Source organism: Colletotrichum paranaense (assembly GCF_030867605.1).
Source record: "Colletotrichum paranaense strain IMI 384185 chromosome Unknown Scaffold_21.1, whole genome shotgun sequence".
Lineage (NCBI taxonomy): Eukaryota > Fungi > Ascomycota > Sordariomycetes > Glomerellales > Glomerellaceae > Colletotrichum > Colletotrichum paranaense.
The window spans coordinates 157,083-182,796 of record NW_026848979.1 but is presented as its reverse complement, the minus strand read 5'-3'; the positions used below and the strand labels follow the sequence as shown (position 1 = coordinate 182,796).

Genomic DNA, 25,714 nt, shown 5'->3' with positions numbered 1-25,714 from the left:
AAGTTTGTAAAAGGTGTGGAAACGCAACTGGTTGAAATCATCCACGGAAAGACATTGAAGCGGAAGGTAGGCAACATACCCTGTGACTTTAGGTAAGGGTTACCAAACCATTGGCCAAAGGCATACGGAGTATTGTATAAAGTAATCTGAGAAAACCGAATTGCTACTACCCAAACCCAGCCGCCTATTTTGATCACCCATGTACCTAGGTAGTACACACCTCAGGTTGCTTTGCGATAGCGAGCTGCTTGTTATTTGCTTGCTAAATGTCAACACGGCAAATAGAACGTTCCGTGATGCAATGCGGGGAAAGCTGGAGGAGGGCGGGGTGATCTCCGAAGACTAAAGGCAGGTAGTTGGGTGTTGATAGGGAGGATCCGGAGAGTCGGGGTGCCGAAGGGAGGGTTTCTCGGCAAACTCGCGCTGATGTGACCCGGACGCCGCCGAGATGGATGAGGGGAGAAAATGGAGGCACTGCCGGGTTTGGGTCTCGGGATTGGCGGTAGTCGCTTGGGATAGTTTGCCCAGGCAGGATTGGCGGTGTTGAACAGTGTTTGGCAACCTGGGTGAGAATTGCAGCAACACGAAATCCTGGCTGAACTGTGCCGATGGGATGTGGCTATACCTGTTCTATCACTGTGAGTGCGAGATGACATATCATGAGTTCCCGGGTACCAAGATTCTCAATGTGGTCATGTGTTCTTGCGAGCCTGTACCGTAGTCTTTTCACATACGGAAGCTGGCTACCCCATTTTCCCCCAGATTGTCATCATGGGAGTGGAGTTCGAAGCGAGGAGAGCAGCAAGGCCGGAGAGCCCTCCATCCACTCAGCGGAAGCAAGATTGTGATTTCAAGAAGAGAGGAAGTTACCAACTGAAATTGAGCTGTTCCGGCAGCTGACATCATTTTACGGTTTGATTTGATTGTTAACGGGTGGTATCAGCGGATAAAGGGTACGCCGTGGTTGGTTTCCAGTCTTCAGGTTACAAGAAGCAGCCGCCTCAAGAGGGACAGGTAGAGGTACCGGGCGAGATGTACACATTCCGAGGTTCCTCAGCTGTGGTGACCAACGGACACTTTCCGTGCCCAGAGCCGGCGGGTGAGCCACGGCCGCTGTGGCCCGCGGGGTCCCCTAGAGACTGTCCGCCTTGGGCTGATTGAAGTGCTGTCAACTGCCCTGTAGCCCTCAAATTTGGAGCCAGTTACATCATCGCAAGTACCCCAAGTACTTCGTCGAGGTCCCAAGCAGTCACTTTCCACCATCCGCCTGGGAGGGAGCTGAAATTCGATCTGCGTCGTTGGGATCTGGTCACTGCGTCCGCCCCTTCACAACCAGCTAATTCGTTCCTCGCGACCTCCAGCTCTTCCTCACACCTCGCCCCTCGACGACCTGTCACCGCATCCAAAGACCAAAGACCAAAGGTCTCGGCGCAAAAGCTCCAAGCTTGTCGAGGCTCTGCTCCTACACATCGCGCGCCTTTTGTCAATTACGCCGGCCCCCCTCACCGTCCGTCTCGTCGCTATTCTTTCCTGTCCCCGTCGACCGAACCGACTCTGTTAATACTCGACCTCAACCTCTGCCCGTCCCGACCAAAGGGTTTCTTGCTCGCGCGTCCCTCGAAACGATCCTCGTCTGCTTCGTGCCAAATCATCAATTCGTCGAGCACTCGTTTACCCTCGTCAACCGAATCGAAGCGCCCTGCCCCTGCCATACCTTCTTGTCATTGTCAGCTTAGCCGCGGCACATGCGAAATACCCTCGTCCAAACCCAGCAACCAGAAAAACCCGCGATACCCACGACCACCGCACAGCCGTACCAGCTCGCGGCCACGAGTCACCTTTGATGCTCGAATCCTTCTCCTCTCCATCTACTCTCCGCTCGATTATGCCTTCGTCGTCGTTACCATTCTCCTCTTAGAATCTCTGAATCTTGTTTTCTTTGGACTTTTTGGGTCATTCTTTTCCCCCTCCAAGCATACTTTTTACTCTCGGCGCTCCTTCTCGTTCCTCCGGAAAGTCGCAAACCTCATCGAGTACCACGAGATCCTTCCGCCTCCCGCCCTCAACAGCCTTAAATGCAAGCACAGTCATAGCAATCAGGTGGCTTCGGAGGCTCAGCAGTGTGGTCGTCAATCACGAGTTTTGCGCTTGCAATAACACGCACACATCCATCCGCACTGCTCCTTGACCAGAGTCTGAAGTCATGTCGCCTGTAAGTGCCACCCGTTCTCAGCTGCTGCATTTGCAAGCATCCTTCCTGCCCTGCTACATCACTCTGCCCGGCCATCTATCAAGTTTCGTCTGCAGCAAGTCAAAGGTTTGCTGACATCCAGTCTACACTGACAGTCTCTCAATGATGCGGCGGTTCCTGCTGCTGCTCCGGGCCCAGCTCCGGAACCGGTCAAGTACCTCTGGTTTCGCGATACCTTTTCCCAGCCCGTCATTGCCGCCTTCTGCGCTGGCGGTGTTGCTGGTGCCGTCTCTCGAACCGTCGTCTCCCCCCTCGAGCGTCTCAAGATCCTGTTCCAGGTCCAGAGCGTAGGACGCGATGCCTACAAGCTGTCTGTAGGCCAAGGTCTGGCCAAGATGTGGAGGGAAGAAGGCTGGAGAGGCTTCATGGCTGGCAATGGCACCAATTGTGTGCGCATTGTGCCGTACTCTGCTGTTCAGTTCGGCAGTTACAACTTTTACAAGCGGGTGAGTACCACGCGCCTTTGACCACCTTGTGCTGGGTCGGAAGTGTGGCTCACATGAGCCGCTGCAAAGAACCAAGGCTAACGCGGCACGACTCACAGAACTTCTTTGAGTCTTCTCCCGGCGCAGACCTCTCTCCTCTCGCCCGTCTGACGTGTGGTGGTATCGCTGGTATCACTTCCGTCTTCTGCACATATCCTCTCGACATTGTTCGCACTCGACTGTCTATCCAGACTGCTTCCTTTGCAGAGCTAGGCCCTAGGGCCGAGAAGCTCCCGGGCATGTGGACTGTCATGGGCACCATGTACAAGACGGAGGGCGGTATCTCTGCCCTGTACCGTGGCATCATCCCCACTGTCGCTGGTGTTGCCCCCTACGTACGTGGTTCCCCTGTCTCGAGATGAAATTGGTCCTAGGCTCTAACTTGACGAAACAGGTCGGCCTTAACTTCATGGTCTACGAGTATGTACGCAAGTACCTAACCCCCGAGGGTGACAAGAACCCCAGCGCCGTCAGGAAGCTGCTTGCTGGTGCCATCTCTGGAGCTGTCGCTCAGACCTGCACCTATCCCTTGTGAGTCGACATGGCTGACGTGATTTATCATTCGTCTTGCTAACAGATGTAGCGACGTTCTTCGCCGAAGATTCCAGATCAACACCATGACGGGCATGGGCTACCAGTACAAGGGCATTACTGACGCTATCCGGGTCATCATCACTCAGGAGGGCGTCAAGGGCCTGTACAAGGGCATCGTCCCTAATCTTCTCAAGGTTGCGCCGAGCATGGCATCCAGCTGGCTCAGTTTTGAACTGTCACGCGACTTCTTGGTCTCTCTCAGACCTGATGGTGACGGCGAGGCTGCTCTCTGAGATGAGATGTAGCTCACATTACTTTACTTACATCCGATTGGGCTCGTCAAGGGGACCTTCGGTATGAGGATTCCGACGATCACCAGGGTCAACGGAATGCCTTTATTAGACGGTGGCTGGCATAACAGTCACATCGAGGCAGAGAGACTGTCTCTCCCCGGGTTGTTCCTTTCCAACCTGGCATTTCAATCACCAGTGTTTTGATAATGTATTACAACAAGACTCCAAGAGAGGCGAGGACGTCATGCGAGTTTCCTGCATGGCATCATGGAAACGTGAAAATGGGCACCGCTTTCCCAGAAGGATCGATGCACAAAGAACCAGATGGGTAGACCAAGCAATAGCTCAATACAAGACATGGATCGAGCTCACAAGAGTGCCTTTTATGCTGGTGAGGTGGTAAATGCTTATACTACGTCAGCTAGAGGTTAAGAATGGGAGCATCTGGGCTATTCTAAACTCTTTGTCATTCGTACCTTTGTGAAGAAATTCTCTGGCTATATGGACATGCACTGGAGTACCTCGGTCAACATTGCCTTGACCGAAAAAGAGGTCTTACCGAGACTGACCGAGGATGCAGGGGACCCTGCAGACTTTCCATAGGGTGGGTCCGTGCAGGTCCACCGTTCAGCAGGAGCGCCCCTCTGGAAGAAAAGGACCCACCGGAAAATTTATTGATCCACTCGACGTTGATTTCATTTGCCCTAAAGCCCACACAGCCCGATTTTTCCGCCTGGCGAGGAGAGCGTAATTCTAGTGTGGCCCAGCGGAAATCTTTTGAAAGTTTCTCTTTTACACCGACGACGACAACATCACGGCCGCCCATTTGACTCAATTCGCCAACTTCGGGAGTCTATCGACAAAATGGGTACGTAGGAATTTCCCCTCTCAAGCCTTTACATGCGAGTGGAATTGTGCAACGCGCGGTCCTTTTGTGTCTCTCTGATTGTCCTCGTCGAAATACTTGGACCTGGTGAGAGATGAATCGGATCTGCCGTTGCCTCTTCTGCGAACTTGGCGCGGCGAAAGGAAAAGGAATCCTCTCCTCACCACAAGATGATGATGCCTTCGTCTCTACTCCTGCGCTCTGCGGGGAGAAATAGATTCGTACCAGAGCTCATCGCATCGTGGTCGACGGATGATGGACTTTTCTCGCCTGCATTCAGAGCATGCTTGAACAAAAAGGCTGACGATTGGGCTCTTCACCCCCGTTTATAGGTATCGATCTCGACCGCCACCACGTGCGCAGCACGCACCGCAAGGCTCCCAAGAGCGACAATGTGTACCTCAAGCTTCTCGTGAAGCTGTACCGCTTCTTGACCCGTACGTTGACCTCGATCCATGAACCCCGCGACGAACGAAAGAAAATCGACTAACCTTTTGCAGGTCGTACCGACTCCAACTTCAACAAGGTCATCCTGCGCCGTCTCTTCATGTCGCGCATCAACCGCCCTCCCGTCTCCATCTCCCGCATTGTCGGCAACCTGGACAAGGAGGACAAGCGCACCGTCGTCATCGTCGGAACCGTCACTGACGACAACCGTCTCCTGACCGTCCCCAAGCTGACCGTCGCTGCCCTGCGCTTCACCGCTACCGCCCGCGCTCGCATCACCGCTGCCGGCGGCGAGGCCATCACCCTCGACCAGCTCGCCCTCCGCGCCCCCACCGGTGGCAACACCCTCCTCCTCCGCGGACCCAAGAACTCCCGTGAGGCCTTCAAGCACTTCGGCATGGGTCCCCACAAGCACAAGGTACGATCATACCGCCTAGTCCAGAGAAAATGCTACGAGAACAGTACTAACACCCTCTGCAGAAGCCCTACGTCGAGTCCAAGGGCCGCAAGTTCGAGAAGGCCCGTGGTCGCAGAAGGTCCCGCGGTTTCAAGGTCTAAGCGTTGGTGGTATTCTCCATCATTGCTTGGCTCTTTTTCACTCTGGGGTTCGGTCGTGCGTGGCCTGGTCGCGCAGGTATGGACCAGAAGCAAGAACAACGCTATCACAAGACGGGTGGCGTGGGGTTGAGATATCCCCTGCGCTTCCTGTCGTGCTTTACAGGGAACACTTTTTCTTGCATGGTATGGCGTGGTTAGGTATCCAAAAAAGAAGAATTGACGACTACGAAACCTTCTCTTAATGGCGTCGAATGGTATCTCTTGGGCTTGGGTTTTTTTACCACTTTCATTTTGGACTTGCCCCTTTCTGTGACTCGCATGTGTGATGCTGTGTGCGAGATGTGATTTCTACCACGTCCATATCGGTTTGTAGACCAACTGTGGTCGTAGAAGAGCAGCCTATTTATCGGAGGTGAAGTCTGCTTTACCACGGACGTATGCCCCCTTCTCGACGATAAGTACTGGACAGTACTATTGTCCCCGCCTCTCGAATCGACGACAAACTGCCATCACCAGTCCTTGACCACCTTTTTCACCCTTTCCGATTGCACTCTACCTCACCCCACGTTCTAGACTGTAGCCAGTCCCATCTCCACGATGACATGAAGCCATCGCGAGAATGATCCTCGAAACAGCCAAACTCTTCGTTTGACCGCTATGACTACTCCCAAAGCTAAATATTTCTTGTTTGTATTCACCCTGTTTCACGTTTGCATACCGTAAGTCTAGACCTTGCTAAACAAAAATTAGCAAAGGCAGTAGTAGTCGTTGGGTTGTAATGATGGGAAAGAGTGGGAAGGTTTTGTGACCTACAGTTTATTCTACAGCGTATCATTGGCCCGATTGGTTTTGATAATCTGCCAAAACTTGGGGCGGATATACTCGAGTAGACTTCCTGTTGGTTTTAGGTGCACTGTTGATGTGAGGAGGGGCCACTCTCTCCATCTTCTGCGTGAGGTGTAAATGAGGTTCCGACCGTACAAGTAGCTTGGATGGGCTACGATTATCGTCAGTATGGTCTGTAGGTGGCCCCTACGTGGGCCCATGGCCACGAGGTCGAGTTGGACTTCCAATCCGGCACTTGCTTACTTTAGAGGGGGGAAATAGACATCTGACTCTCTTCGATGGTTGAATCGCCTTATGGCTTGCAACATGTATCGCGGCCCCCAGATGCAGGAGCGAGTCAATATTGACAGAAACGAGTTCAGCTGAACCCATCCTGACCTGGATCAGTTCTCACTTACTGTAATGATCGGCAGAGTCATAGCAGAGACAGACTGGTCCCACCCCTATCTCTGGACGACGGCCGACGGGATGAAGCAGCTGGAAACAATTCGTATGCATTGCCGGCAGGCAGACCTGCATATACGGCGGAATTGTATAGTTTTCACCCGCGAAAGCCGGATTGCCGTCTGTAGCATGATGGTTCCCGTGAGGATCTCTGTTCTGCTTTGAGGGTGTTGAGGGGAGAGACAAAAGGCGCCTCTGGGCGTATGAAGCGTCGTGAGGACTATAGGTAGCTCATATAGATCAATTGACCTCTTTGTCAACTCACGATTCGAACCAACTACCCTGTGCTAGGGATACCAACAGCAAGTAATAATCGAGTGGTGCTTCTTAGCTAGTATTTGAAATGCAAGCCATGCCTTGCTCCCGAATAGCTCTCTGATAAGTAAAAGGCTCCTACCAGCAGGAAGAATAGCAAACGGTGTCTCAAGCCAGCACTCAAGCATTGCTCTTTGAAGAAGAGCTGAAGCCGGCGTGGTCAAGATACATATACACCAAGAGGCTTCTTGTAGCGCCCCTTGTATATATCGAAAGGGAATTCGGCTCCGCGAGAGCATAGTTGTCAGCACTTCCGTACTCGCCCGCGAATCTTACCCGTGAGGCTGAGATTTCTGATGTGGATAACCCGACTTGCCCTAGTATAACGATAGAAATTCGAGATTAGAACAGGTTTAGTGTTATCTCGAGACTATGTTGTGTCTGGATGGGTTGTATTAATCGTCTCCTAGGTGAGCTAATCTATAGTTTCAGCTGCGCGATAAGTTATAGATATTGATGCAATAGAGTGGCTACTGAAATCTTATGTTTAATTATATAGTGTTCTTTTCTGTTTTTGAGAGGCCGTATAGCTAAGTATCTTATCTCACGCAAGGCCTTCGTAATAAGGACTCCTAATTCTATATCTAAGGACTCGGGCTTCTTCCATCCAGCCTTCTAGTTCATATCATGCCCGAATTACCTCGTTCTTTTATACTTTTGCTATGGATACCGAAGCCTCTACCTGTCCCTAGGATAGCAACTCGACTGACTGTCTACTTCGAACTCTGGTTTAAATTCTGAACGGAGCTTAAAATACTGACGATGCGAAGTATGATTGGGACCTAATAACCTTTGCCTTTATTATTATCGTTGGTGCTGTGGCGCTTTTGTTCGCTCTGGTTCCTATCGTCCAGACTATTATCGTACCTGGATAAGGGAGCAGAATGATAAATCGCTTTGCTATCGGAGAAAAGTGGTTAAAAGAGAGTTCGAGATAATGGAACTGGCGCTAATGGATATACGAGTATACTGTTATTACTCCTATCTTCCGTATGTAGACCCTGAGGAAGTGGGTGTAGGCGGATATTGATAATATCGAAAAAGATTATGACGAAACTAACTTTGGGAGCGATATTGACGAGATCTGCGGAGAGAGAACTAGGTATACGGATCCAGGAAAGCATAACGCGTGTCTAAATAGCACCGATGATAAAAATACTGAGAAGGACTCCGAGGGATTGAAAAGTGCTTTGATAACGATCCTCCGCTATTTTCTCCCAAGGCAGACCTCCGCTCATTCCGAGAACAGGCCTGCTGCAACCTGGATTGACTTCTTCCACAAAGTCGGACTGGACAGAATAGACCCTCGAGACGACTTGGGTAGACGGAAAGTCACTGCTGACTACCTACCCAGCGACCTCGTGGCCGCTCCTGCGTACGCGCAGATTGGGGTTATTGTCACAGCCGCTTCAACAACACCGGGTTGGGCGAAGTGGCCCACCGATCCATCGTCAAATTTTCCTGTGATCTTTGGTTACGGATTTCAGTTTGACTTCCGTCAACACCCAATACTTGGTGTTCTTGGAGCCTATTCGCAGTACAGCAAAAGACAGCAAGATCAAGACGATTCTCGCAACATCCCCGGTATCTTTGGACTCCAGTGGCTGTACGACAAGACCAAGGCGGGTAAGGACGCCCTTTAGAAGAAAGAGGAGAGAGAGAAGCTCTTGTCGTACCACAGCCTATCCCGTCTCAATGTGGCCATATCCCACTCACGCGCAGCCATAAAGGCCGACCGGCAATCTCTTTTTAATACCAGGCCCGACGACCCATTGAGTGTCATCAATCTGAGCACCAGCCATCACCGCGTCGAGGTATTAAGATACATGCTCAAATTGTCCAAGGAGGATATGCATTCCAGAGCACAGGGTGCCTTCATGTTGGACTATGGAGGCCTCTCCCACGAACAATACATGCCCATTGTCGGGCTGTTCCTAGCTTCCACACCACGATATGTGCCTACGTTATTCCCTACGGACTTGCTGAGCAAAAGGCCTCCTCTTACGCTTCTCGCTTTGAATGGACACTTCTGGACGAATGTCACAAGAGAAAGCGTCAAAGGAGACGACATGTCTGATTGGCCTATGTCGCTTCAGACCTCGGACTGGGACCAAAACGTCATTCAATGGGTCAATGATGGGATGGATAAATTGGGAAGGGTCAAAGGTGAAACCCTCGAGGCAGTTTTCAAGGAGACTAAACGATCAATCATCCACCGCTTGCAGTGTCAGGGAGTGGGCGCAACGAAGCCAGCTGTTGGCCTCAAGGTTGTACTTCATCTATGCATGAAGCTGCTTCACAACGACAAGACCTTTCGAACCTGGTTTTCCAAATATCATCCAGCAGTCGCGGCATACTTGAGACACATCATTCATCTGCAACTCCAACTGCTGGATCGCTGGTTCCTGAACTCCAACCATAACACATCCTCCACTCAGTCTCGCGCAATCCGCATTTGCAACACGACTCTCGCGTTGACGCTAGCGGATGAGAAGGCACCAAAGAAAGATGATTCAACCAGTCCAGTTCCTGATGAACTGGACCAGACTGTCTGGCATATCCACTCTAACACGCTCGAATGGATCGAAGACTTGATGAACTCCATTGGCCTCACTCCGGAGACTCTCGAGAGCACAAGAAGCGACTGGGAACCAGAAAAGAGCTTTGATGTCAAGAACCACTCAATCCAGAACACTGGGACTCAAGAAGAAGACTCTGATGAGGTCTTGGTACCCTTGGCTGCACAGATGAAGCCGCGCGATAAAGATCTGAAGTACCTTGCAGGCGCTCATTACAACAAGAAGTGGGAGCTGTTGAATACTCATCAGATGTTGGACAGGTTGGACAAGGTGGCCTCATCCAGGGCCGACAGCTCCTATCGGAAACGGCGATTCCAGCAACGTGATGGAGGAGATGTGGCAAATGAAAAGACAACTGACGATATGATCATATTCCGCTGTATTCTTATAGCATTACTTTTTCAGACAGCCCCAGATAACGCAGCGCTCATCAAGTCGGGGGTTTGGGAACAGGTTGTGGCTATTGTCTAGGGGGCAGGGTGTTGGGTGCGATGAGCAAGGACTGAGGCCACGATACTTGTAACTCGCTGTCTGCGATGAGCGTACCAAAGAATATTGTCCAGAAAACTAGTAGGAGATAACACATAGCTTAAAATGTAGACACCGTTACTGGCATCCGTTCCTGTTGAGAGCTCGTTGGATATTTCCTCATTTATGACGATGATGGCTTATCAGGAGAACCTGGCAGCGCATCCGTACAGATAGTATCTATATTCTGAGTTCTACTCTCTGAATCTTACACTTAGTTTTGAATTTGGTGCGCAGGTACCAAAGGAGAAAGGTATAAATCAGTGTTTAGTCCATGAGTCTAGCTATAGATTGACAGGGCCTTAGCATCATTCCTCCGCTCATGAAGAGATCACTCGAGAACAGACTCGAATTCACCCGAGATATATTTCCCCTTACTCCATTCTTCCAGTAATGCCCCGGCTATCGGCCAATCCATCAAGAAATCAAAACACAGCCCTCACAAGATCGACCAGTTCAGTGCGGTCTAGCTCATCAGGCAGACCCTAGAAGCAACTCTCCCGCAGTCGCCTCTATCAACCGAAAAGCCGATTTCGGCAGCAGCTTCTTGCACTTGGGACACGCCGGTTCCTTCTTCCTCAGAGTACTCTCCGTCAACTTCTGGAAGAGGCATCGTTTCCCAATAAAACACTTGCATTTCTTCATCCGCACAATCGGCTCTCCGCGATGACAACCGCGGGCGCCATGATCAAAGGGCTTGAACATGGCGCCCGGCGAGTGATCATAGTACTTCTTGTTGCAGACGGGACACTCGAGACGCGACGGTCCTTCCCAGTCGTCGACGTCCTCCGCTACGGAATCGATCAGGGCCCGCCTCGCCTTGTAGGCGATGACTTCCGAGTTCCACTCTTGGCGGCGGTCGTGGTAGTACTTCTGGATCAGCTGGACAAAGTACATGAAGGGTTTATGCGGCAACGATGCCTTGTCAGTCGAGCTTGCAATCTCGGCGAGATTTTCCAGCCCCGGAACGGTTGATGGACCGCGAAACACCAGGGGCATGATGATGCTGCAGAGCACTTTCACAGCGAGGCCGAACCGGCTGTTGGAGATACCGTTGTCGTGCAAGAGAACTTCTGCCATGAACTTGACCAGGTTGGCGCGCCTCGACATGGCGCTGGCCTCTAGGGTATGCGCGTCAGTCCACCCGCCGCCATACTCTGCGTTCTGCAAGACCAAGGCCGACGCCAGCTGCATGTGGTCGCGGACATTCTCGTCCAGCGTCTTGCGACGGCTCTTGACGAGGTAATTCGAAAACAGAGGCTGATGAGAAAGCCCGCCCCTGAAGTAGAGCTTCTGCGCTTGACAGAAGCCAGAGAGCACGGTATGTCGGAATCTGAACAGGTTCTGCATGGCAGGGTTCTGTATACGCATATCCGACTCGGCCTTTTCCCCGGCCATATCCGTGAGGTGCTTGCGGGCCGCCGTGGCCGGGTTGTAATAGAACGCCAGCGGGCCGTTCGCCTCGCAGGAGCAAGCGCCGACGCGGTGGTCGTTCTCCTTGCACCGGCGCTCCATGAAGAAGGCCCGGAACCACGACTCGCTCATCTCCTCATTCGTGACATCGCTGGAAGGGAACTTGCTCCGGATCCAGAGTAGGACGGAGTGGGAGTACTCGGTCATGTAGCTCTGGGCCCAGGCGTTATCCTGGACGTCGTCGCGGTGCCACTCGTCGTGCGAGGGGGTCACCCGAGGCACGGCGGGGGTCTCGCCCGAGCAGCCGGGGCACATGTAGCAGTAGAAGCTGGTGCGATTCTCCCATTGCTGTGCCGGGCAGGGGAAGATGTGCGAGCAGAGGATGTTGGCTATGACGCGGTGTCGTCTCTTGGGGGCATTAGGGCGCGGGCTGGCTGGGCAGTTGTAGAACTGTAAATGTTTGATACACATGGTTGCAGTTGATGGCGGATGAAAGTGTGACTTGTAGCTCGTCTTTGAGAATTTGAAGCCCGCTTTCACATTGGATGATGAGTCGACAACGCCAACTTCTGGTCCTTATTCATCTCTTAAGTTACCACCTGCGGCTTCGCATTAGCTCGAGTGTTGGGCAACATAACGTTTCCCAAGGGCGAGAACGATTCTAAAGATATCTATCACAGACAAGAATGGAAATCCCTGGGCTCAGCGAAATGCAGACCGTTCCTTCAATGATGGCAGAGCTCTCGACAGAGTCGGCGTCGCTTTGTGCCACTCTTGACGTCGACGTCTCTTTCTCACAGTCGCCCGGAATCGGTGCCATTGTGGACTCGTAGACAAAGAAGGACGTCGACATTCAATATTAGCAATCGGATGAATAAGGGGTATTTGACTGCGTTTGTAAAATAGTGATGCAGTTGGACATAAACCATCAAGGCTTATCCTTCTAGCGCCTAAGAGGACAGCTTGACTGATGAGAGTGTGAGAAGAGCTGTAGTGTATTGGTCTACGAAATTCACCTCGCACATCAGAAGCCCATTTTTGAGTTTACCGTGTAAGTCAGAAAGCTATGGGATAGATCTCTAAGGTGCAGGGGGACATATTTACGACTTGTTCTACAGTGATTCTCGTGTCCAAATTTTTGGATGCTTAGTTCAGGAGCCCGATGTCCTCAGAGTCTCCGAGAAATTTCACAAAAATATGACATCAACATCAGCAGTCTACCGTGATTGGCGGCTTAAATCCAGCGCAGTCTGCGCTTCGAGAGTCCACAAAGAGTCTGTGTTCTGCATCAACGCGGCGCAGTAAGTGAAGTAATCCCCAGCGCCAGCCTCCAACCTCCGGCCCCGGACAACAGACCTCTGGTTCAAAGTTTTCTCGTGAGTCCAGTCTGTTGCGTCGATATCATAGCCAAGTTTGCGTCTCATCGGCATTAGCATTTGCAGAAGCCAGATACTGTATCTTCAAAATGCCCCCTCAACGCCCCTAACAAATCCCGCACGATCAAGTTTGCAGTCTAGGATTGATAGTAGTGTTTGCTCCACGCTACAGGGATATCCCCTTAGCGAAAACGAAATGGTTTCCCAAGTCCCTGTCGTTGCCGTCTACTCCTTACGTGGGCCGTGATCCCCGTTGCTCGAGCCAACGTCGTCGATGCATGCGGTGCCAACCGCGATCGAAAATCGCCGATGTATCCTTGTCCGAGATCGTGTCTTTTGTGAGATCAAATAATTTGGCGCCCTATCCTGATGCTATAACGTGCGAGATCCGAGATTCTGGGACGGCCAGACGGCGAGGGTGCCGGGTGTCGACATGTTGGATCCCGCTGGACTCCGTTTCCAACGTCAAGCTGCAAGTGATGAGGCTCTTGTCCCGACGAAGGGGAACCCATATCCAATGATAATATAGATTTCGACTGCTACAGATATTGATAGACGAACCGTCTGTAAAAAGTCGGCTTTGCTAATGCCACCGTCGACTCCCCGACTCTTCTCTCACATCTCGCTCTCAGTCTAGAACTTGGCAGGGCGCTGGTCCCAAAACAGAAGACTTGTTTGGCCACGACCAACAGGTATGTTCACCACATGAGATTGTTTGCTCACGCCACTCACACAATCGTGCTTCTCCCCCGAGTCTCCTACTTTCTTCGCTTCTTGCACAACTCACAGGGGGAGGGAAGTGAAAACGATCCCTTGCGTTCGGCGAAAGTCCATGTTCCTTGTCCGTCCATCGCCGAATGCTCACCTTCATATAGGAACGCCAAATGTCCCTAGCAGTAACACAATGTTAGCCTGAATCTCCCTTCGATCTGCGTTTCTGCCCTTCTCTATTCTTTCTTTCTTTCCTCCCCCTACCCTCCCAGAAACAGACCGGGAATGGTGGCATTTCCAGACACTGCCAGCTCCCTTTCGTCAGGCTGTACCATTGTCGGGAACCTGGTGGTATCAGCCTGCATCCCATCAACAATGTCCTCACAACCGCAGACCGCCGACCCCAACGCACCGCTCTTCGGCGTCGCCCACAACGTCTCCCGCCCGGCCCTGACAGCCTACACCTGGGCCAACGTAGCCACCTCGTACATCTTCCTCTCCCTCCGCCTCTTCGTCCGCTGGCGCCGGAACCGGCACCTCCTCCGTGACGACGTCTGGATGGTCTTTGCCTGGCTGTGTCTCCTGACCATGGCCATCCTCCAGATGCAGCAGATGGACTCGCTGTGGTACGTCGTCGAGCTCGAGGCGGGCAGGTTCGTCCCCGCGTCCAAGAGGGAGGCGGAGTTGCAGCTGGAGCAGTGGTTGCGCTGGTCGTATGCGCTCACGTATCTCTTTTGGACGGGGTTGTTTGCGGTGAAGGCGAGTTTTTTGAATGTGTTTTTCAGGCTTGTTAGTCCCATCCCGTGGCTACGCAAGGTCTGGTATGGGATTGCCATGTTTTGTCTCCTTTCGTATATTGGGGGATGGCTTTCGGGGTCGCTCATTTGTGATACTCCATCCGACTACTTCCGGGCAGGTATGTTCACTCCTAAACTCGCGGTAGCAGTCTCTTGCATCTGATGCTTGTGACAAGGAAAATGCCTCTCCCCAAAGGAAGTCTACTATTACCGCTTCGCCATCTTCTTCGCAACAGCAGCCGACGTCTTTACGGACCTGCTCATCATGAGCCTACCCATCGCCGTTCTCCCCTCGCTCCAACTCGACTTTCGCAAAAAGTTTGGTCTTGCGGTAGCCTTCTGCCTGGCCCTCATCACGATCCTCACAGCCATCGTCCGCATGACGCAGGTGCTCAAGGGCGAGACGGTGGACATGGTGGGCCTGGCCGTGTGGAGTCTCACCGAGCTCGGCACCGCCATTATCGTGGGATCGCTGCCGCCACTAAAGGCTCTCTTGACGCGTGGGATGAGAAAGTATAACGGGAGCAGGACGAACCGCAATAAGTCGTACATCAACTGTAGAGGCGAGCCCAGTAACGGATACGGCCCGAATAATACGTCTCGGTCCGTCATGGTTGCTGAGTCGATCCCGTTGGACAACAGGCATAGGAGCGAACAGTTTGATGGGGGGATATATGTTCAGAAGACATGCGAAGTTCGTGTAGAGGGTGCTTCGAAGAGAACGAATGATGAGGAAGAGGGAGTTGTGACGAAGAGTTTTGCTGCAAATAGACCTCCATAGACTCCAAGAGTTCTCTACCGAGACTATGAATGATTACCAAGACACCACGGCCCACGACAGGTAAGATGAATAGAAATTATATTTAGGTCGACGCATCATGCTGTAATGCTGATTGTAGCTCTGTGTAGATGATATGGCGCCTTTGGTGAGAACGCCTAGTCGTCCGTCAGTCCGTCTCAATTTCGACATGCTGCCCGGCTTGTGTAACAAAAGAAATGAACTAAAAAAAACGCGAATGCAGACGCGGCGTAAAGCAGTAGGGTATCTTCAGCTCCCATCCTCAACTATGCCCAGATTCTCTGAACGCCACTTGTGTTTGTTTGTATACCCAAGAAAATTCGACAAAAGAAATAAAGGATAGCGCCCGTATCCATGAAATGCAGTAAACCATGCTCATACCGAGCCACGTAGCCTCACTCTTCCAACACCTCTCGAAGTGCGTCGACGTCCACCTGGTCAGGCGACACTTTGCTCGGAGGACCGCGACGCTGATGCGCCGCCAGGTATTCTTGGAACCCTGGAATAGCACCGGCTTGATTGATGCCCGGCGGTCTGAGGAATTCCTTTTCCTTCTGCTTCTCTTTCCCGCTGCGTTGTGTCGGTGTCGGTGTAGGCGGTGCCTGCGTGGGTGTTGTGGCTCGGCCTGCTGCCGCGCCAGTCCAAGGCCTCCAGCTAACCCATCGACCTATTCCTCCAGAGTTCTGCGAACCTTGAGAATGGGTGCTTGCTGGCGAAGCACTTCGAACCGGAGTGGAAACCATCCTCGACACCGGTCGCCCTGCCAGACTATCGCGAAGCAAGGCGTCACTCCGTCGATCGCTTCCTCTCGATATCGTTGACCGTGCCGTGACTCCGGTGAACACAGCATCGGCCCCACCCAGAGGGCGAAGGGTCAATTGACTCGGTCGTACTTTGAGTGTGTGAATGTCCAAGCCTCCCGACAGCGACATGATTGACTCGTGGGAGACGGCACGGTGTAGACCTCTCCGCGGTAGATCTTCGTCCTTGGAGAATGAGATTTCTGTCTCGGTCTCGGTTTCTGTCTCTCCGTGGTCCTCATTGGAAGTGAGTAACCCGGGCACTTCCTCACCGCTGTGATCCTCTCTTTCTTCCTCAATCGTAGACGAAATAGGCTGAGAGACATGTACTGTCGGGGCAGCTGGCGGCGCTGGCGAACCCAAGTTTAGGAACTTTGGAGGTACAGAGAAACTTCGAATTGACACCTCAGAAGGGTGCTTGTGGTGAGAGACCTTCCATGTAGGCGACGTAGGATCCAGGCTGGTCGTCGGAGACATGGGTATGTCCGTCTCCAGCATTGGGCGGTCGAACATGGAAAGACGAGGATTTGACTGAGGCGAACTCGGGACGGACGACGGTGCGAATTCAGAGGGTTGCTCTGAGAAGACGGACCACCGATTTGAGGGCGGCATCGAAACTGTTGACGTTGATCCCGTGTGAGAATGCGAGGCCCTGGGGGTCACTGGTGAGGGGCCGGGTCGCCACACGGCCGGCGGAGGGGTGGACGATCGCGAGACGCTGGCGGGAGAGAAGATTGCCGGGTTCAGGCTGTGACGCTTCTTCTTCTTGTTCTTTTCGGCAACATGGTAATGGTGGTGGATATGCACTTGCTGGGAAATATTGTGCTGTATCGTCTCGCTCAATTCCGGCCCGATTTCAGCACGCAAGGTCGACGCAGCGCTGGCGTCTTCCTCCCCGATGGGTTGATGACACATGAGCTGGTCCCTCATGGCCTGAATTTCGTCATTTGAGTTGAGAAGCATTTCCCGTAACTCGGCCATGCCCAGCTGCAGATTAGCATTGTCCTGCAGCAAGTCTCGGACAAAGTGAGATACCACGTTGGTGGCGGGTTTCCCGTTGGTGAGCGACTTGGTGGCGGCAGCTCCCTTGAGGCGTCCGGCGGCAAGGTTCAGTTCCTTTTCCATCTCACGCTGGCGCTCCACCCGGCCCAAAACCTCGGCATGGCGTTCACGCTCTTCCTTGGCCTCCTTTTCCATGCGCTCCAGCTGTTCCTGAAGGTCAGAGATGCCTCTCTCGGCCTTTCTCCACCGCTGCATGGCGGAGCGGGCCTCAGATTCGGTCGTAATTAAGGTGTTTTGCAGCCGCAACTGCTCCTGTTCGAGAAGCGCAATATGCCTCTCCATCTCCGCAGCACGAGCTGCCGCGCCCTCGAGACGCCGCACTGCTTGGTGAGACGACAGCAGGGTAGCCTCAAGGGTCTGGATGCGGATATCGGAATCCTGAACCGTGTTGTTGAGCATTTCGAGCTGATCTAGTAGGGTACGGTTCTCTTCGACGGTCCTCGCGTTCTCGGCCTGTAATTCCACCTTTTCGTTTTCCAACTGCTCTATGCGGCTCGTAAGGGACATGCGATCTCGTTCGGCATCGGCCATGTACGCCTCATGACGAGCAAGTAAGGCCTGGAGAGGGAAGGTCAGCGACATGGCGACATGTGCAGCGAGAGAAGACGACGGTGCATTTGGGACGATTCGCAGGTTTGGTAGCGAACGCAGAGTTTGCGGGCTGGAACGGTGCCGGGACTCCCCATCTTGAAGTTAATCACGGGAAATGAGGTGTTGGAATGTCTCGAGAGATTGGCACGGGCTTGGGGAGCGGCACGGCTGGAATGTTTCGACGGGTGAGGGAGAGAAGGGAAAAGCTAGAAAAAGAAGAACGAGGACGCACCTTGCCCAACTTGGCGGCGGTATGAACATCCTTTTCGACAGTTTCGAGCACGGAGCAGCTATGCTTCAAATAAGCACAATCGTTGCGACCGCAGCAACATCGCATTCTGGACCCCTCGTCCGGGCGGGGAGCGGAAGTTTGGACGAAGTCTGCCATGGGATCGGCGTCGCGAGGACGGGCGTCATCGGTGTTGCGGACGGTGTCGGTGTAGTCGTCGGTGAAGTGGGTGTCTGCCGTGTATCGGTAGGCCGTGGTGTTCAGGTCGAGGTCTGTTGTGTCGTCTTGTTCTGGGTCTGCATCTGGTTCCGGTGGTGTACGGGTCCCGAGTTCTGCCATCGTTATTGCGGCAGAGTCGTCGCCACGGCGGACAGCATGCTGAGAGCCCAGAGGCGAAGGCACGGACGTTGGGATCGGGGCTCGGGGTGCCGGTCTGGGTCGAGCTAGTCAGGCGCAGAGCTGAGCGAGAGCGGGGAGAACGAGGTTATCCGTAAAGGGACTATTCACGAGAGACGACTGTGGGAGGGGTCTCTCTTTTGTGAGTTGTGCGAGCCAGGTAAGGCGGGTTTATGTTGGAGTTGTGACTGTGTGTGTGTGTGTGGGTGCGTATTGTTGGCACTCTGTGTTGTGCGATTCGTACATAGGTATTATTATGGCCGTTGAGTTGGCGGCCGGTGACGCGATTGGGCTCTTGGAGGCCACCTGCAGCGAGGAGGGGACTGTATTTCCCAAGGTGTGATTGTTATCGCGATGGACTGGACGCCCAGGCGCGACTTGGACCGGTTCTTTGAGCTTGCTGACGGGGGCGACAAGGGTGTCTGTGGTGTCTTGGTGCCTCTTCACTGGAGAAGACAGGCCCTGGTCGTGGTGAACTGTCTGCAGCAGCGCAAGATGACAGGGGACAACCCAGACCAGCGGGGGTAGTCTGCAGTTTCTTTTGAGAGCATGTGGTCCGAGCCGAGATTGGGCTCATATAAAAAATTGGAAGAAAAAAATAATCGTCAAGAGGACAACGGTGGAGGGTTGGGTTCGTAGGTATGCCGTAGGAAGGAGGGAGCTATTAGGAAGATGAAAGGCATCTATTCGCAAGTCTGGCTCGAGCAAAGACGTGCCTGACGAATACTGAGTAGAGACCAAAGAAGGGAGAGACAAGATGACGGCGTAGGGATGGTCATTCCAGGTCGGATGGGAGTTGGGACGAATACACAGTAGGAGGGTTGGAACTTGGAGGGGAGTGGAGGGGATGAGAAAAGGTCAAGGATGCGGTGTCGCGCCTGAATCGGAAAAAAAGAGGTGGTGAGAGCACCAACCAAAGAAAGAGAATGGGAAAGGTGAGATACCTGAATCGAGACAGTTTCTTTGAGAGATCGTATGCAATCTGAAAGTGCTTTCATGTACCTTTCCTTTGGCCAAAAAAAGACGGACAGGAAACGTTCGCGTCAAGCCAAAAACCACAGGTGCAACCATTGCAGGTCGCACTTCTTGCCATGCTTGCCCAATCTGGCCCAATCTGCGGTAGCGCATCCTCAGTGCTCCACTTGATACCCGCCAATCCAGGAACACTTCACCAAAGGACCACGGTACGGAGGTACCTAGACCGATACTCCACCCGCACAAGGTACTTCATCCAGGCACGTGCCACCTCAAGTACTCTCGGTACGTATCCTGCGTCTTGAGACTTTCCCTCCAATTACCTGGAACCTTACCTCACCTTGCCTTACCTTGGCACCTTACCTAGGTGAGGGGAGTGTGGGGAGATGTCAAGGCCAGCCGTCACAGAGACATTCACTCGCAGCGAATGAAACATGTCTGGCCCTGCCACGATGACGACAGACCTCACCCTCTGCTTGCAAGCAAGCTGGAAAGTAGAAGCACTGAAGGTGGTGAATTGGCCAGTCATCTCAGGTCCTGTGACCAAAGAAACCGGCCGCATCTTGACGGCCAGCGCATCAACACACCACCAGCCACCACAATATCTTCCTAACCGTCTTTTAAAACGACTCGAGCAGATAATCACTCAAGGTACTTTGTGGACTAGCTAGCATGTGGATGGCACGTTTACAGGCCGGCACGATCTGGAAAGGGCTGTCCTTGTGTGGCGCCGCACATGAAGTTGATCGGCATTTGCTCGAATCGGGATGCCCCCGCGAACAACCTTCATTCCTGAGTCGAGACGTGTAAACTGACGCGAGACCGCGTTATTTCACAACAAGGAAACATGGCAATCTCAAACTTTTTCGACATAAATATGGAGGGATATACCAAGAGTTTTTCGATTTTGACCTTTCGCTACCAATTCCAGCAAAATGTTCCTTGAACACCCACCTCAAGGTAGATTTACTTCAAATCCTTGCAGGCCCATAACTGGTCTATCAACCGGGATAGCTATAATATGCACACGGGGACGAGGTAACAACTTCGGTATATTTGGTAGTAAACCCACAAGGGAGTCTATAGCAGATCACACATAAGCATCGTGCTATTGAATTCGACATTAAGAGAATGATAAGATGACCATGGGTAGAATGCATCGTGATCCATCGGACCATCGTCTACCATGACTTTCGGAGTTGGTTCCCAGACGGGCGGTTCGCCTGCCTGTGCCGGGTACCTGCACTGGACCTTGAAGTACCTTAGGTACCTTACCTCCACTGTAGGTAGCCTGCGAGGTGCCTGCCTGAGGTGGTCCGGCAGCGTACCTGACGCCGCTGTGGGTCCCCCACCGGCCCGGTACACCGACTCCACCCGCACACCACTTTCGGCTCACCACAGACGTCAACTCAGGAACGCCGAGCTCCAAAAACCACCGTTGCCTCAACCTCCCGTCTACCGCACCGCACCGCAACGCATCCCGGTTCGAGGTCACATCCCGATATACCCACGGGGACAACCTTACGGTACGGTCATCTTCTACTCCAATCCACTCATTCACCGAATGACGCAACAATGGCACCTTCAAAAGAACCTGCGTCCGTGTCTGCTCCGGTACACACCAACACGGACGCCAGCAAAACTGTCGTCCGCGGCGCCTCCCTCCTCATCATCCTCCAAATCGCCTCCCGCGCAGTCACCTTTATTGCAAACCAGCTTCTCCTCCGCTTCTTGACGGCCCGCCTTCTCGGCGTCTCGACACAACTAGAGGTCTACTACCTTTCGGTGCTCTTCTTCGCCCGAGAATCCCTTCGCGTTGCCGTCCAGCGCCAGGAAACCCAAGGCAATGCCACACGTCATTCCTCCAACAACAAAAAAGATGACGACCCAAGAGCTCGTATAGGTCGAGAAAGCCAGGCTGTCATCAACTTGGGCTACCTCGCCGTCCTTCTAGGCTTTTTTGTCACCATCGGCCTCGGATGGTTGTACCTCTCCTCCGTCGACTCGTCCACCGCCCAGACGCCAAACTTCCTCCTCGCCCTCCGCCTCTACGCCCTGGCCGCTATCCTTGAACTTCTCTCGGAACCTTGCTTCGTTCTTATGCAGACTCGCCTTCGATTCGGCACCCGCGCCACGGCCGAGTCCATCGCGACTTTCCTCCGGTGCACCGTTACCTTTGCTACCGCCTTTTGGGCCTCTAGGGCTGGCGTCGAGTTCGGCGTGCTCCCATTCGCCGTCGGTCAGCTCTTCTATGGCGCAACTCTGCTGGTAGTCTATCTCTCGTCCGCATCTCGCCTCGCCCGTGCAGATGGCTTCTCTCTCCTTCCAAAGAGCCTCGCTTCCACATCGAGTGGCGGACGAGAGGACTACCTCGCCTCCTACTTTTACCGTCCCACCGTCAGTCTAGCCTCCAGCATGACAGCCCAGAGCCTCGTCAAGCACATTCTCACGCAAGGCGACACCTTTCTCGTCTCGGTCCTGTCCACCCCCAAATCGCAGGGCGTCTACGCGCTGGCCAGCAACTACGGAGGCCTCCTGGCCCGTCTCGTCCTCCAGCCCATTGAGGAGAGTAGCCGCAGCTACTTCAGCCGTCTGCTCTCCTCCCATGACGCAAAGACCAAATCGTCACCGGCCACCAAGGACACAGCAGCGACAACCACGGCAAGCCAGCATCTTCACACTCTCCTCAAATTCTACATCCTCCTCTCCTCAATCATCGTGAGCATCGGCCCCGTCGCCGCGCCCCCGCTTCTCTCACTCGTAGCAGGCCAACGCTGGGCCTCCGAGGGCGCAGGCGACGTCCTGGCCGTCTACTGCTACTACCTGCCCCTCCTCGCACTCAACGGCGTATCCGAGTCCTTTGTCGCCTCCGTCGCTTCCGAGGCCCAGGTCCACCGCCAGTCCGCCTGGATGGGCGCCTTCTCCGTCGCCTTTGGCTCGGCCGCCTTCTTTTTCATGCGCGTCATGGACCTCGGCGCCCAGGGCCTCGTCTACGCAAACTGCATCAACATGCTGTGCCGCATCGTGTGGAGCCTCGCCTTCACCAAATCGTACTTTGCAGGGTTGGAAACGCCGTTTGAACTCTTTTCGCTGCGGCCTAACGCCGTCACCTCTATCGTCTGTCTATCGGCGCCGCACCTCATCAGGAGGGTCGCCGGTCTTGCCTCGGCGGGCGTGTCTACTTCCCCGTTCAAGGACATCATCGCCATCGGTCTAGCCGCCGTTCCCGTCGTACTTTTGATGTAAGCTTTTCCCCGCCCCATGTGATTCGCGCCGCTGTGGCCTATTGTGTGCGTATGTGTGTGCTTTCCCCCATCTAACATGACATCAGACTCTTTGCCGAACGCAGGTTCCTCCTGCAATGTTACAACTCGGCACGCAAGCCGAAAGCAGCGTAGGCGTAATTACCTCGGGGCGTAAATGGAACATGTAGAAATCCTCCCGAGAAGCCAAAAAAGATCAAAAAATAGTAACAAATCAGTCAAACGTGATCTTGGTCGCCTTCTTCGTCATATCAACGTCCTTGAAAAAGGCGCCGTAGGTGCTATGAGCCTTCTTCTTGACGGTCGTGCCGAACTTGAAGAGGTCATCGGGGACCTCCTGCTTGGCACCCTTGAGGATGTTGATCAAACTAGTCAACTTTGTTAGCAACCATGTCCAAACTGAGGTTTTTCCAGGACGCAGGGTGACTCACGATCCAGAGTGCGCCTTGTCGTGCTCGGTAAACAGGGTAATGGCCTCGCCAGTCTTGCCAGCACGGCCGGTACGTCCAATTCTGTGAACGTAATCCTCAATCGTCAAGGGGAACTGCAAAAAAGTTAGTTTTGAGGTGCTCGATAGACGTTCAAAAACACAAAAAAGACTCACAGTCACGTTGACAACCAGCTTGACCTCGGGAATATCCAAGCCACGGGCAGCAACGTCAGTAGCGACCAGCACAGGCGTGGTACCAGCCTTGAAAGCCTCCAAACTCCTCGTGCGCTGCTCCTGGCGCAGATCGCCGTGGATACCACCGACGCGGATGCCGCGCTGCTGCAAAAAGGTCTCGACGCGCGTGGCCTCCTTCTTGTACAGGCAGAACACCAGGATACGGTCATCCTTCTTGGCGCCCGTCTGCCACTGCTTCAGGATCTGCAGCAGCCTTTGCTCCTTGGCGCGCGGGTCGACGACCTCGACGCGCTGCGTGATGCGCGTGTTGGCCTGCAGCTCGACGGCGCCGTTGGCCGTCTCCTTACCGCTCGAGCCGATGGTGATCTTGACGGGGTCGACCATGAAGGACTCGGCGAGCTTGCGCACCGACGCGGGCCAGGTGGCGGTGAACATGACCGTCTGGCGCTGCTCGCGCGGCGGCATGTCGCCGAGGATGAGCTTAATGTCCTCCTCGAATCCCTTGTCCAGCATGCGGTCGGCCTCGTCGAGGACGGCGAATTTCACCTGGCTGAGGGAGATGGTGCCGTCCTGCATGAAATCCTTGAGGCGGCCGGGGGTGGCGACGATGACGTCGGCGCCGCGGTTGAGGAGGTTGCGCTGCTCGTCCTTGGAGGCGCCGCCGTAGATGCAGATGCTCTTGAGGCCGAGCAGGCTGGACACGTGCTCCATCTGCTCCTGGGTCTGCATGGCCAGCTCGCGGGTCGGGGAGACGACGACGGCCTTGATGCCGCGCTTCTTGATCTTGGAGATGCCCTCGACGAGCGGCAGGGCGAAGGCCATGGTCTTTCCGGAGCCCGTCTCGGCGACGCCGATGACGTCCCGGCGGGAGAGGGTGTAGGGCCACGAGGCGGACTGGATCGGCGTGGGCTTCTTGTAGGCGGAAAAGGGGTTCTTCTTGACGAGGTCGGTCTTGGGGAGGTGGGCGAACTCGAGGATGGAGCGGAGGGCGGCGTTGCTTGTTATCGGGTCAGTAACGGTGATGTTCTCGGCGGCCAGGAAGGCGTCGAGGTCCGATTGGGGCAGGGCCTTGAGCGCCGCGACCTCCTCGTAGCCACCGAGGATGGAGGCGGTGGGAGTGGAAGCGGTGGCGGCAGCAGCGGCGGCGGGAGCTGCGGATGTGCCGTTGCTCTCGGCCTCCTTGGCCTCCTTCTCTTTCCTCTTCTTCTCCTTCTTCTCCTTCTTGAGTCTCTTCCTCTCGGCCTTGTCCTCCTCGGTCTCCTCCTTGGACTCAGTGGCAGCGGCCGGAGCCTCCTCCTCCTCGACCTCAGCAGCCTTGGCCTTCTTCTCCTTCTTGCGCTCCTTCTTCTCCTTCTTCTCCTTCTTCCTCTGCTTCTTCAGCTCTGCCGCCTCATCGCTGTCGACGTCGCCACCCGCAGCGAGGTCCTTCTTCTGCTTCTTGCTGGTGACACTGGCCTCGGCCTCGGTGTCGGCGAGAGAGCGCTTCGTGGCGGCCATTGTTGCGGTGGTTGGAACGGGGATTGACGCAACAATTGATTTGGAGGGAAATTTGCCGTGAGAAGCAAAGACTCTTGGGGGGGTTTTCGGTCAGGTCGCAAATCTCAAAGGGCGGGAAGAAGGGGGAAAAAAAAAAGAATTTTGTTTATCGATAGGCTGATAACGGTGCTCCCGCCATGCGACGCGATAATGCGATAAGATACTGAGTATCAGATAAGCGGAGGACCCTGCGCTAAGCCGATCTCGGCCAGTAGTCCCCGCTGGCCCACGCCGTTCCAGAATCGGAGGCCCAGGACCCACTCCGGCCCTTAACAGTCCAGGATGGCTCCACCGTCCCCCGCCTTACACGTCCGCTTCACTCAACAGCTTCCCCTCACGCTCGCCCACCTCAGATGCCAGCTGTTGTCCTCGCCCAAAGACGGAAATGCTGTTGCCTGAGCCTCTCGGTCTGCAAAGCATTCCTTCAGACGTTCCTTCACATGCGGCAAACTGCTAATGCGAACGGCTGCATGATGCCCCTGGCTAAGGAACATACAGTGACGGCTAGGCTCGGTCAGCTTACAGCACTCATTTGGATCAAATGAGGTACTTTCGTCACTCTCGTCTCTCGTTCAAGTGAACGAGCCAAAGTTTAACAAATCAACGGATAGAGCTATCCTCAAGAAGTCTGGAATGTGGATACAATAGCCTACGGCGTCGGGAGTATCCCAGGAGAAGAAGCAAGTGAGGCCCAACAGCGCGACGTTGATAGACGGCACGTAGGAGTACACACCAGCGGGCCACAAAAAGGTCGGGTTCCGGCCGCGGGCATCGCGGCCAAACACAACCAACCAATAACCTACGCTTGGCGTCAGCAAGACGGCCCAACCCTGCAAAAACGGGAGCTAAGCATCTTCTGCTTCTTTTCTTCGAGGCATTTCTGCAGCCAGCTAGCGAGCAGAAGTACGTACAGATCTGTCGTTCAACCCTGCAACATCCCGTTCCCCTCCCAATGGGGTTCATCGTGGTGCCACA

General features: G+C 54.0%; 7 protein-coding genes across 7 annotated transcripts; 4 read left to right on the top strand and 3 right to left on the bottom strand.

Annotated features, from left to right (window-relative positions):
* Positions 1 to 2,203: 2,203 nt before the first annotated feature.
* CPAR01_15780 (uncharacterized protein) lies at positions 2,204 to 5,454 on the top strand (the record flags this gene model as incomplete). Its single annotated transcript, XM_060500028.1, has 8 exons — positions 2,204 to 2,212; positions 2,347 to 2,697; positions 2,796 to 3,071; positions 3,131 to 3,267; positions 3,320 to 3,540; positions 4,782 to 4,886; positions 4,950 to 5,314; positions 5,377 to 5,454. 8 exons carry the CDS (start codon positions 2,204 to 2,206, stop codon positions 5,452 to 5,454), a joined length of 1,542 nt encoding a protein of 513 aa, XP_060341217.1.
* A 2,542-nt stretch (positions 5,455 to 7,996) lies between these two features.
* Positions 7,997 to 10,109, top strand: CPAR01_15779 (uncharacterized protein; the record flags this gene model as incomplete). The annotated part of the gene is made up of 3 exons (XM_060500027.1): positions 7,997 to 8,049; positions 8,282 to 8,685; positions 8,782 to 10,109. The coding sequence occupies 3 exons, from the start codon at positions 7,997 to 7,999 to the stop codon at positions 10,107 to 10,109; spliced, it is 1,785 nt and encodes a 594-aa protein (XP_060341216.1).
* Positions 10,110 to 10,640: 531 nt separating this feature from the next.
* CPAR01_15778 (uncharacterized protein) lies at positions 10,641 to 12,050 on the bottom strand (the record flags this gene model as incomplete). The annotated part of the gene is made up of 1 exon (XM_060500026.1): positions 10,641 to 12,050. One exon carries the CDS (start codon positions 12,048 to 12,050, stop codon positions 10,641 to 10,643), a length of 1,410 nt encoding a protein of 469 aa, XP_060341215.1.
* A 1,991-nt stretch (positions 12,051 to 14,041) lies between these two features.
* Positions 14,042 to 15,244, top strand: CPAR01_15777 (uncharacterized protein; the record flags this gene model as incomplete). Its single annotated transcript, XM_060500025.1, has 2 exons — positions 14,042 to 14,582; positions 14,640 to 15,244. 2 exons carry the CDS (start codon positions 14,042 to 14,044, stop codon positions 15,242 to 15,244), a joined length of 1,146 nt encoding a protein of 381 aa, XP_060341214.1.
* Positions 15,245 to 15,657: 413 nt separating this feature from the next.
* Positions 15,658 to 19,023, bottom strand: CPAR01_15776 (uncharacterized protein; the record flags this gene model as incomplete). Its single annotated transcript, XM_060500024.1, has 4 exons — positions 15,658 to 17,682; positions 17,948 to 18,387; positions 18,452 to 18,663; positions 18,959 to 19,023. The coding sequence occupies 4 exons, from the start codon at positions 19,021 to 19,023 to the stop codon at positions 15,658 to 15,660; spliced, it is 2,742 nt and encodes a 913-aa protein (XP_060341213.1).
* A 1,867-nt stretch (positions 19,024 to 20,890) lies between these two features.
* CPAR01_15775 (uncharacterized protein) lies at positions 20,891 to 22,713 on the top strand (the record flags this gene model as incomplete). Its single annotated transcript, XM_060500023.1, has 2 exons — positions 20,891 to 22,557; positions 22,647 to 22,713. The coding sequence occupies 2 exons, from the start codon at positions 20,891 to 20,893 to the stop codon at positions 22,711 to 22,713; spliced, it is 1,734 nt and encodes a 577-aa protein (XP_060341212.1).
* A 79-nt stretch (positions 22,714 to 22,792) lies between these two features.
* CPAR01_15774 (ATP-dependent RNA helicase DBP3) lies at positions 22,793 to 24,700 on the bottom strand (the record flags this gene model as incomplete). The annotated part of the gene is made up of 3 exons (XM_060500022.1): positions 22,793 to 22,946; positions 23,010 to 23,122; positions 23,183 to 24,700. The coding sequence occupies 3 exons, from the start codon at positions 24,698 to 24,700 to the stop codon at positions 22,793 to 22,795; spliced, it is 1,785 nt and encodes a 594-aa protein (XP_060341211.1).
* Positions 24,701 to 25,714: the final 1,014 nt, after the last annotated feature.